Here is an 11,902-nt window from a genome sequence, read left to right on the forward strand (position 1 = left end):
GGCGGGGGAAACTGAGGCAGCGCGCGGCTCCGGCCACTCCCCCGCCAGCACAGCCGGCCCGGAGCCCCGCGCCGGCCCCGGCGCATCCTCGCCGCCGCGGTTGGGGCCTGGCGGGGGCCGTGTCTGCGCGCCCGGGGGTGACTTTGGCTTCGCTGTTTTTTCTTTCAGGTCGGGCTTTGGCCGCCTTTGGCCGCGTGGCCTTGGCCTTGCGGGCCAGGAAGCAGCTGGAGCAGCTCGGCTGCAAGGTGACTTCCTCAGGGCGCCGCGGATCCCGGCCGGCAGCGCTCCTCCGGCCCGGGTAGGCCGGGAAGCGGCGGCGGCGGAGAGGAGCGCGGAGCAGCGGCCGGGAGGGCGCCGACGGTGAGTGCGGCGCGGCTGTGCGCGCCCGAGGGGTCGCRTTAGCCGGTGTCCCCCCTCGGTGACAGCCGCGCTTCTTGTTTCCTCCAGGCTGTAGCTCCCTGCGCGGAGGTGCTGACTCAGGGACAGAGCAGCRAAAAGAGGAACAGGTTAGATCTCCCTTGAGGGTCTTTGCTTCAGCTGCTTTAGCAGCAAGGCTGTGCGCTGCTGGGCTCCTGCGACCAGCTGCGCAAGGTTTCCCACAGACCGCTTGCAAGCGAAAGCTAAAAATGTTCAAAAGTAGCAGCTATCGTCTCTTTCTGTCTCTCAGGACGCTCGAAAGTATAATCTGCTTTTGAGGAGGTAGCTGCAAAGGGTCGTGGTTACCGTGCTGTTGTAGTCGCAGCGGTTCGGCCTTCCAGACGGGCTCTGTGTTAACCGCAGCCGTTGTGTAAGCTCTTGCGGAGAGTCAGGTGCACGCTCCTGGCTGGCTGGGCTGAAGGAGGGGTTGTTCGCTTCAGATCGAAGGATTGCCACAGCAGGAGCAGGAACGCTGGTCTGAGCTCTGCAAGAAAACCCCATGTGCTGGGTGTTAGTACTGAGAGCGTGTACGGGGAGTACCGGTTATCACCCAGTTGAGCACAAGGAGGAATAAGCCAGAGCCGATTCACTTCCTTCCCACAGGAGAACTCAGGAGAGGGCAGTTATTCCATGTTCCTGTTGTCCTACTCCCTTTGCAGAGCAAGTTTTTAGGAGCGTGGAAGAAAGCAGTAGAGTTAGCTCTCAAGTTGTGGACGCTTCGTGTATCTGCCGCACGCGGAGATAGAGGAATGCTACCGRGGTCTTCCTGTAGCAAGGGCACGTGTGGGCTAGGACCACTTCTGAGCTGGAGCCACCTGCTCTGCTGCCTTGCAGACACGCACTTCCCTTACCCTCTGCCAGAGCTAGACAGACTGCAGCACAAGGGGACCAGGACGGGGGGGGGGGGGCTGGCTTTGCCCCTCTTCCTGAGGAAACATCAGTGAAGGCAGGGTGGAAATCCGTATTGCAAAGTTTCAGTTGCACGGCTGAAAGGCTTTTTCCGTGTCACTCAGGGCTGGGGACTGCTCTCCTTTTCACCTCACATAAAGCTGTACTGTTGGTGCTGTGGTCAGTGCTAACACTGAAGCCGGATTTTACCCTCAGAATAATGTATAATTTCTGCTGTGAGTTATATTGTATTCTTTTTATCTCTTTGTTCCATCTAGATTGGTGGGGTTTTTTTATTGCTGGGAGCTATGCTTACGGTTTTCATTTAAAGGGGTCCAGTGCAGTTTGGCTGTGTAAATACCACAGCAGGTAGGGCTGGAAGGGATGACTTCCTGGTTTCGTAGGCAGCTTCATATAATCCAGAGAGAAATTACTGAGATTAATTTTGAAACTAGGTTCACCATTCTAACCATTCCCCTTGGGAAGCTGTTCCAGAATTGTACCTTCCTGCTAGGAAGAAACCTTATTTCCAGCCTAAATATGTTAATATCTAGTTCCCCTTACCTGCCAGTGAATGTCAGGAAATACTTGAATACATACAATTTGGGAGTCAATAAATTCTTTCTGCTTCACTCGTAGAATTTTCCTGAGAACCAAAACCAGCTTGAAATGGAAACAAATGCTGTTAAGAGTAAAATGTAACAAATTAACCTGGACACTGGGTGTTTGACCCGCATTCTTTGTTTTAGTGTTTGCAGGAGTCATTAGTCACTCATAYGATGGCATTTCTTGTAAACGTTTGAGAGCTGATCATTCAGGTCTTACATGCATGCCTTTTACAGTGAATTAAGTAAGCCTTGTTGTGCAAGGAGGGAGTCACCAAGAGCCAGTTACTATTGACTTTTTAGATAGTCTCTGGGCAACTTAGGGGCAGCTGAGTTCTGGATTAAGGGCATTAGGACCCGGATCCTGTCCCTGCGTAAGAGGCCTGTGTATCTTTTGCTCAAGGGAGTCGGGTCACATTGTTGTGTGTGTGCAGGAACTGGACTCTCTTGGGATCTTTTGTGCTTCTTCCTGATCAGCTGCAGTGTACAATGAACTATTTCTTTGACTGTAACAGCTGTCTTGTTTTTTATTCCTGTTTGTAGCTTGGCTTCTTGGAGGAGAAAGGATGGCTCAGGAGACRAATCAAACCCAGGTGCCTCTGTTGTGCACCACAGGCTGTGGATTTTATGGCAGTCCTCGGACCAATGGGATGTGCTCCGTTTGCTATAAGGAATTTCTACAGAGACAACAGAGCAGTGATCGGATAAGCTCCCCAGGTAGAGGATTTTTGTCTGAGAAATCTGTCTTAAATGGATACCCGAATGCAAACTATGTTGAGAAGCTAGGACAGAGCATGTGCAATCTGGTACTGTCCACAAGCAGATTTACTCCCTTCTAGAAGACTCAGATCTTTACCTTTTCATGTAGACCCCAAGCCTCTAAATCAAATAAGCCTTGGGGCTCTTCAGTGCCCTGTCAGGGGGTATTCTTTGCAATTCCAGCTGTCTGTGAAGCACTGTCCCAAGTAGAACCTTCCAGTAAACTGTAAAGCTTCACTTGCTCTAACAGCGGCCCAGATCTTTAGCTATTACCTGCTTCTTGAGCTGTGTAGTGGTTGCTGGAGACTGTGACAAACCCTTCAAAACTAGTGAAATTGAGATGAATTTGGCCCTTAGGGTTTGGCTAATTTTCTCATCTTAACGGGGTTGACAAGCAAAAGCTATGAAATAAAAGGTTTGGGTTTTGCAGCTAAACATAGCCAACTTATCACTGAGCTGAGAATCAGGTATGTACACAGAAGGGATGCTCTTTCCAGCTTTAGCAGGATTTTCTCTTGCTGGGAGTCTGTTCAGATGCCCAGTGTACAGACATTGAGAAAATGCCTGCTAGAGATCTTCCATGGTTTTGCTCCTGAGCATAGTAATGGCTTTGCTTAAATTACCCACTCAAAATGTACATTAAGAACACTGCTCTTCCTGACAAAGGATTAAACACACAGGATTTTTCTAAAGATCCTGACTTAAATCCCCAGCTGCTGTAAAACAAAATGTTTCTATTGAAGCCAGTGCTTTTTGGCAACTGGATCTGGTCTTGGAGTTGGAAAGTAGCACTGGATTCAAGGTAATTTGGTACCTGTAGCACCTTTATTTATACTGATAGGAGAACATTTATACTGATGTGGAGTTTACTTTGTAACGCTGAGAAGGGGAGTCAAAGAATGACAGAGGTGTCAGGGTGACTGAAGCTAGATTTAGCCAAATATTTAGCCAAAAACACACAGTAATGGAAAGTGCTCAGCATGTGACTCTGAGTAAACACTCACCCATCAAAACCTAGGGAACTGGATAGGCCTCCATAAATGAGGCCTTCAGTTCTCAGAAAGATGAGCAGCTAGTTTCAGAAGGATGTTCTGATCCTGCTACAAGGAGTCATTCCTGATCTAATACAAGAATAGCAGCACTGGGGCACATTTAAGGTCCATCCAGACTTATGTCTGRAGACAGTATAAGAATAGGGGAGTTGGGAGTGATCCCAGCCTGGGTGTGCCCTCTGAGCTTCTGGCAGGCAGCAGGAGGTTAAAGGCTGCTGAAAGTGCTCAGTTCTGCTTTTGCCATGGCTGTCAAGCCACTGAGGAACTTGCTAACATTTCTAAGCATTCACCAAGGTTGTGATCTTGTTTCCTAGCAGCCAATGGTCCCAACAACAGCCCTGTGGCTTCAGATTCAGTTGCAGGGCCATGCGCAGAGGGAGACTCCACGCCTGAGGATGTGAAAGCCAGGTAGGGGCATAGTCTGTGGGTGGGTTTAATGCCCGGGGACACAGTGCCCTTGTCCTTTGTATGGCCATGGATTTCTGTAAAAGGATGGGTCGGAGTTCACAGTGACTCTAATTTGACTGGAGGCTTGAGATGTCCTTGCTTATGATGACTGCTGCGTGGAGTTAGGTACCAGAGGGTCAGCAGTAAATTAAAATTAGTAGTAAAACAAGCAGCATCCTAGTTCTTCTATAGCCAGTGCACCTTGTTGGTGTGCTGTTTCATTCATTGTGTCAAGCTGTTCAGATTCAACCTGGTCCTAACATGCAGCACCTGGTGATGATCCAGTCTGGAAGCTACAAGAGCATAGCTGGAGACCTCAATCACATTTGTTAGGAAGGAAGATACTCTCATTGAGCTCTGCCGTTGCATTACAGTCCTAATTCATAGCTGTTATCCTGGCCCTGACTTCCTGGGCTTTTTACTATTCCTTTGGCTTTGAGATGTAACTGGGTAGAAAAGGAAGCTGAGATCATCATAAGTTCATTCCATTTATGTCTGTGGAGAACTTTGACCRAAGCCGCAGAGGCAGTTGGCCTGCTGTACTGCTGAGCTCCCTCTGAGTGTAGTGAAATTAACCTTATGGACTGAAGATCTCTCTCACATAACTGATCATCAAAATAAAATACTTGTGTTTGCTCTATGGTTTGTTTGTTTGTTAAAATGCTCCCAGTGCGCAGACTCCTGTGACCCATCAGATGACGGCCATGAGCATATCCAGAGAAGAAAACAGCAATGAGTCAGAAGGATTTATTAAGACAGACGAGGTCTCATCAGCGTCTTCTTTGTCAGGTAGACCGATTGGTTTGGCCTTTGTATGAGTCTAAATTACACAAATCTAGCAAGTCTGGTTTGAGCAATAAGTAGAATACTGGCCACTAACTCTGAGGAAGAGTAGTTACCTACCAGCAATAAAGGTGCATCTAGGAGGGGAGCTAGAAGAAAACAGTTTGCGTGTTTCTGAAATAAGGAGGAGAGAAAATGCTCTGCCTGAGGGCAGGCCAATGGAGATTGCTTTGTGAGCTGAGAATGAGTAGGTGCCAGCCCTCGACTATCTGGCAGGAAGATAATCTTCCATGACGCCTATCTTTGTGAACGGCAGAAAGCCAAGAGCATCCCACAGCCTGCTGCCTGGCTGTTGTTGGCAGCACGCTGCAGTGTTGTGCCATCTCTCTCGAGGGATGAGTGGAGCTGGATTTGGCATAGTCTCGGGAGAGGAGTTGGGACTCCCAAGCTCTGTTTGTGACAGTGCCGAGTGTCTTGCRTGACGGCTGCTGGCCTGCCTGTTGCCCTGTATGATTTGAGGTGTACCTGCCCCTTGGAGGAAGGGTTAACRTCGTCATTTTGTTTGCAAAGTGGATCCCGTGAAGTGACAGAGGAGTACAGGTGTTGCTGCCCCGCAGGGCACATCCTCCACTTGATCAGTTGCAGGATGAGACTTGATGTTGTAGTGGAGTTGTAACCAAGTGACTCTCTGCGTTGGAGACACCCTCCCCTAGTTGTAACTCRGGTTTGCTTGTGTACAAACCTAAAAAACCAGGTTGTTAGCTGTTAAAACACAGGCATCAGTCACTGACTTGACTATGAGGTTTGGGTTTGGTAACTGCTTGCCTGCAAGCCCAAGAGACAGCTTACAACAGGCAGGGGGGAGTGACTATCTGATGAAAGAGAGACTTGGAAGAACCCGTCACTCTCTTCTGATTGCCTGTGGGTTTTCTAGAAAGTTGTTCAGGGTCAGATCCGCAAAGCTGTTCCTGCATCTGACTGTTGGTCTCCTTAGCCTGATTTTCAGAACGGTGTGCATTGCAGGTTTGTCTCTTCTGGCAGTTGGGGCCTGTCTCTCCTGTTGGCTTCCTTAACCTGCTTAGGTGCTGTTGGAAATCCTACTAAGCGTCAGTGACCTTTAACAATCTGGCTTGTGGAGCTCAGTTTTCCTTCTGATAGATTAGAGACAGTGATGAGTATCTGTGTAAAGCATTCTGAGACCTACATATGAGGAACACTTACATAAGAGTCAACAAAAATAATTACTAGTACCTTCTTATAAGGGGTTAACTTTACAAAGATTAACTCCAGGCTCAGATGTGCAGTTGAGTTGCTGTACGGCAGCCAAGCTGTAGTGACTCTCCAGATGCATGCTTAACCTATGACAAGCGCCAGGTAATTCTACTTAGCGTCACGTTACCGTACATATGCCGTAGCTAAACCTTACTAACTCCTTGTTTTTTCTGAGCRTTGCACTTAGGGAATTGATAAAGAGAGAGAATGTGAGGCTGTGCAAGGTGCAGGTCTCTATCTGTGGAACAAGACAAATCTCATACCTTGGTGTGATATGTTCAGGTTGTTAATGTTGGGRCTAGGGGGGTATGCTGCTATGTGTACAGGTGTCTGACCGGCACGGACTCAGAATCAGTAGGGCCTCAAGCAGCTATTGGAATAAAGCTACTATGTTGCTTAACTTACCAAGAAGAATAACGAAGCTCTGGTCTCTGTTTCAGGTAGTCTCCTTGAAATATCCCAGAACACAGCTGAGGACAAGATGGCTTCAGAAAAAATGAAACAGAAAAAGAACCGCTGCTTCACTTGCCGGAAGAAGAYAGGGTTAACTGGTGAGATCCTAATTGTGGTGAAAATTTCCTGCAGCCTAAGTAATTTGGTTTCATAGCCCTGCAAACAGATCGCCTTGTGTTGTGATACTACCTGGATTCACAGGGTTGGCATGAGTCAGTATCTGGAGGTACCCCTCCAAATAATACCTTGCTTTTCCAAGAAATACTGCTCTGGGGGAGGTGGGAGGTGAGCATCTGATCTTTGAACAGTCCTGCCCTAGACAGAAACATGGGGAATTTGATGCTCATCATCARTTTCCCTGCCAGCCCTTGTATTCAAAATGGATGGAGCAGTGGAGCAGTAACCTTCTGCTGCTTGGCAAAAGGTGTTGTAGAAGCAAAGGCAACAATGAACATGCTATTGATCTAACTCTGCTCCTGTTGAAGTCAGCGGTAAAGCTTTCGTAATAGTGGCACGAGCTAAGTTAGACCAAAACTGAAAATCCCACTCCAAGACTCATTCCGTTTGTTGAAGTTGCTTGACTTCTGCTATTAACTTTGTTAGAGCAGGATCAGCCTCTCAGTGTTGAGCCTGTAGAGCTGAAAAGTGAGAGGTGATGAGGTGATGTGTCAGGTGACTGGTAAGAATAGGAAAAGTGGCCCTGGAAAGGAAATTCATGAAGCAGTTAACTTGGCTGTGTTYTGTTATTAAAAACATCACTGTTCTGTATTGACTCTGGCTTTTAGTTTTTCCCTGGAAAAAGYTAACCCTAGAGCTGTGCAGGTCACACTGTTCTAGCAGAGCGCTCTCCTCTTTAGCCTACTTAAGCGTGTTCAGCAGCCAGCAATTGCACATGCCTTTCTGTTTCATCAATATAAGCTTCTTTGGCAGAGTTCAGCCCACAAAGATTGTCTAGCACAGCACTGTGCAGACCAAGCTGGAGATTTCAGGGTACTGTTACAGAGTAAATACAGGTTGATAAGCCTGGGATGGCAGCGAAGGCAGGGTACTCTGCACCCAGCCTTCAGCTCTGCAGGGAGGGCTGTTTTCCTTGATGGGTGCTTCTTAAGAGCTTAAAGTGAAAAATCTCCTCTTTAGGAGTCAACTTGCAAACAACTCCCGTGAATTCAGAGCATTTAGGGTAAGATGGCTTTTCCCAGATGAGTAAATTGGCATGTTTGCAGCTTTTACAGCCTGTAGATGTTACAGGAAAGAGCACAATCCACTGGGGGTAAGATGGGGAGCCAATCTGCTATCCCGCAGCAAATCCCTTTTCTTCTCTGTGCCTCAGTTTCTTTGTGTCTTGAGATAATGGCAGAACTTCTCAGCAGCATCATTTCCAAGTGAAGTGATTAAATTACACATTTCTGAGGCCCTAGAAGCTTGAAAGCGATACTAGTGGGGTGAAGGTTTTGCTGCCTGCTGCCTTATTGCTGGTCAGTCAGCTTTCTAATCRCTGTTGTCGTGATGCCTCGGGAGTCAGGCTGGCCTGGAGGGCTCAGCTCCAGCTCAGGCTACCTGCTTRCTGCTGCCAGAACCTGGGGAGCCTGGTCTGGATTAGAAATCTCTTGYTCTGTTGTCTCCAGTGATTGCATGTTCTTATCTCTAGGCAATGTGGAGAACAGCTGTTCTCGAGAGCTTATCCGACTGCTGTGACAGCTGGGCCTGCTGCAGAGAACACACGCACTTGTGACAGTTTCCCTGAGAGCAGCTAAGCCAGAGGAAACCTAAGAGCTACCCAAAATCTTCCCCCCACTCAAAGACTCGCTTCCGTCGATCCTGGCCAGTGGGCCCCTCTCATTAGTCTGATCTTCTCTTTCTGAACTAATGAAGTTTCATGGCCTAGCAGGGAACTGGGCTCTGCCACCTTCCTGTCCTGCTGGACAGAGATTAACGTGGCTTTTTCTCTTTGCCGTTCTTCCTTTCAGGCTTTGACTGCCGCTGCGGGAACCTGTTCTGTGCCATTCACCGGTACTCAGACATGCACGCCTGCCCGTACGACTATAAGGCAGAAGCAGCTGAGAAAATCCGTAAGGAGAACCCCATCATCGTAGCTGAGAAGATMCAAAAGTTGTGAAGGAGGCTGAGCAGCTACAGCCACATGGCCTGGTGCTTCTCCCCTTCCTCCCAGTGTTTCTACTCTTCCTCCCAACCCCATCAATGGCCTGATGAAACCTCCAGCAGCAGACATGAATCTACACCCAGAGTTGGAGAGTCCTCACACCTCTTTGGCAGAGATTTGGGGTTCCTCCTCTCCCTTCCTGTCTGTCCTACAGCCGCTGTTCAGTTGATCCATTTTTGACCAACTTCCAAATGGAAAAGGGATTGTCACTGCTCCACCCACCGCCAGCACTAAGACCTTTGGACTTGTCTTCCAGCAGGGCGGTTTGCACAGTGCGGGCAGCAGGGCTCCGCCAGGCAGCCTGTCGTTCAGCCTGCGRCTCAGTTCTGCAAACCTCCCGGGACTAGTAGCTAGTGTCCGTGAGCTGTCTCCATCCTTTGTWCCCTCTGCCCCGTTGTCTGTTTGTGGCAGATGTAGAAACAGGAGCTGAGGAATCCGGGCCGCGAATCTACCCTCTGCTCCGCCTGAGGTGTCCGTTTTTTGGATGCAGGAAAAAGAGTTCAGTAGTTTTAATGCCCCAAATATCCCCTCACTTCCCTTTGAGAAGCTGTTGTTGAAGCAGTTGGATCATTAAGCAGCAGAGTACTGACACGGTAAAGTTACTTTGTGGCTTGCGGTGGCACAGACACGCTCCAGCCACAAGTGAGGACCTTTAGGAACGTACCACTCCGTGCCTCCTGCCTCTCGCTGCTGGGAGGGAGCTGGCCTGCGGCGCCTGTTCCTTCCAAGGACTTGGCTGGCCTGAGGGACACCCTTGCACGAGCCTTCTGTGGGCTTGGAACGCTCCTCCTTCACCCTCTACATGATTGCTGGCCCCTTTCCATGCGAGACTGGGTGTAAGACGGCCTCTTCTCTCCCCTTAACTCTCTACCTTCTGCCTTACATGATTCTTTCTCGTCAGGGTTGTGCACAAGGCTTAGACCATCAAACCTCTAACCTTTCCTGCACGCTTACAAGTCTTGGAGACCTGTTTCCTCCACTGCAGACTTTGCTGATATTCAGTGAGAATCCTTCTTTCCTATGAGCATATTTACTCTGAAAGTTCACTCAACCTCCTTGCCCTCCAACCTCGCCGCTTGTCCCTGCGGGAAGACAGGGAGGGCCGGGTCCCCAGGGGACATGGAAGTCACCATTGCTGCAGTTAACCCTAGGGCACTCCTAAAGTCGAGCAGAGGGATCTGGGGCACTTGGAAAGGCACATGGAAGGCCTTGAAGTGCACCGAAAAGCAAACAGAAGGCTCTAGGGCACACAAAAAGTCACATGGAGGGTTCCGGGGTGCGCAGAAGTGCACACAGAGGGCTCTGGGGCTCTCCAAAAGGCAAACAGAAGTCTCTGGTACTCGCTGAAAGGCATGCAGAGGCTGCTGGGGTGCAGTGAAAACCAAAGCGGAGGGGCTCTGGGGTGCACAAAAAGTCACGTAGAACATTTGGGGTGTTCTGTCTCACTCCCAACCCCAAACCTAGCTTCTGGTCGTGGGCCGAGCCTCRGAGAAGGCTCTCATCGACGGCCCAGTTAGAGGAATAGCAAGGGAAAAACCTTTCTGCAATCTCGCCCTCTTAGCAGCCCCTTTGCAGCCCCGCACCAGCAGGAGCTCTAGGCTTCGTGTCTCACCTAACCCCTGACAGTGGCCTCGGCTGAGCCCTAACTACAGCTGGGGGGGGGGGAGGGAAATGGGGAGAAACCTTTTTGTAGGGCTCCCCTTCCACCATCCCTCGGGACTGCATCATCCGCAGCTTTTCCAGGAAGACTCTTCTCCAGGCTGTTCTTCCCGGGATGCTGCAAAGCCGAGAGCCAGGCCAGCAAGGCTGCGGTGACTCGGTCTCACAAGCAAAGAAATCCAGATGGGTCCCAGGAGAAAACAGCAGCCTCTGCCCCACTTTTAACCATTCCACATGTTTTAAGCGTTTCCTTCAAAATCGGCTCATATCCTGGCTGCAGAAAGCTGTTAAATGCACCGGGCCAAACCACAAGCTGGTGGAAATTGGTGCAAAAAGCTTGCAGACTTGTGGGGAGGGACAGGGAAGCAACTCGCTGCTGCAGATGGGACGGGAGAGCCCGGACGCCGAAAGGCAGCCAGCTGCTCCTCCACTGCCTCCCTTTTTATTTTTCTTAGAATGAAACCAGATCTGTAAATATTAATATATTCTAGTTTGCTTGGATGCTGTAGATGGTTCTTTGTGTGCATGGACAATTCCTGGACTGATGCTGGTCTTTAGGGTATGGAAAAGGGGGAATTTCTGCCCTAAATGCCCCTCTTGTCCCCGACTTGCTGCCAGTTCCCTCCTCAAACTGTGAAGTCCTGCTCCTGCCCTGTGCAGCCAGGTGAACCCAAGCGTCCTGGCTGTGCCTTGCTTTGGCCAAAGCATGCTCCGTGCCTCAGTTTTCCCACTGCTAATAGGGGAGCCTTGATGGTGAGCCAGTCTGGAGCTGGACTTGTCCTCACGCTGCAGCCCCGGCAGGGGAAGGAGAAGCAGCCCCCCAACTCACAGCCTTTTCAAACAAGGGCGACCGCTGCAGGGAAGCAACCGTGCAGCCTTGCAAGCATGCCAGCCCTGCTGGGAGGAACGCTGCAGCCCTGCAGCATGCACAGCCTGCAAGTGGTGGGGAAGGAGGGGACAGCAGCCTTGCAGCATGTCCTGCCCGTGAGGTGGGGAAGGGACACATTGCAGCCCCCTGACAGCATGTACGGCCTGTAAGGGAGGAGCAAGGGGAGCATTGCAGGGCAGGGAGGGGATGCACCACAGTCCCCAGGAGCATGCAGGACCTGCAAAGGCAGGGAGCGGGTGCAGTGCAGCCCCCGGAGCACGCAGGGCCTGCAGTGGCAGGGAGCGGGTGCAATGCAGTCCCCGGAGCATGCAGGGTCTGCAAAGGCAGGGAGCGGGTGCAATGCAGCCCCCGGAGCATGCAGGGTCTGCAAAGGCAGGGAGCGGGTGCAATGCAGTCCCCGGAGCATGCAGGGTCTGCAAAGGCAGGGAGCGGGTGCAATGCAGCCCCCGGAGCATGCAGGGCCTGCAGTGGCAGGGAGCGGGTGCAGTGCAGCCCCCGGAGCACGCAGGGCCCGCAG

At 50.5% G+C, this 11,902-nt stretch overlaps 1 protein-coding gene across 2 annotated transcripts; it reads left to right on the forward strand.

Annotated features, from left to right (window-relative positions):
• Positions 1–148: 148 nt before the first annotated feature.
• On the forward strand, positions 149–10,997 carry LOC146591298 (AN1-type zinc finger protein 5-like). 2 transcript variants are annotated; one of them, XM_085313123.1, is made up of 6 exons: positions 149–360; positions 2,454–2,627; positions 4,036–4,129; positions 4,839–4,957; positions 6,664–6,774; positions 8,644–10,997. In XM_085313123.1, the coding sequence occupies exons 2-6, from the start codon at positions 2,477–2,479 to the stop codon at positions 8,790–8,792; spliced, it is 624 nt and encodes a 207-aa protein (XP_085169249.1). In that variant the 5' UTR covers positions 149–360; positions 2,454–2,476; the 3' UTR covers positions 8,793–10,997. The 2 variants fall into 2 exon arrangements, with proteins under 2 accessions (XP_085169249.1, XP_085169250.1); XM_085313124.1 differs by having other exon boundaries at positions 4,039–4,129.
• Positions 10,998–11,902: the final 905 nt, after the last annotated feature.

Source organism: Rhea americana, unplaced genomic scaffold, assembly GCF_003343005.1.
Source record: "Rhea americana isolate MKP2758 unplaced genomic scaffold, rheAme1 scaffold_378, whole genome shotgun sequence".
Lineage (NCBI taxonomy): Eukaryota > Metazoa > Chordata > Aves > Rheiformes > Rheidae > Rhea > Rhea americana.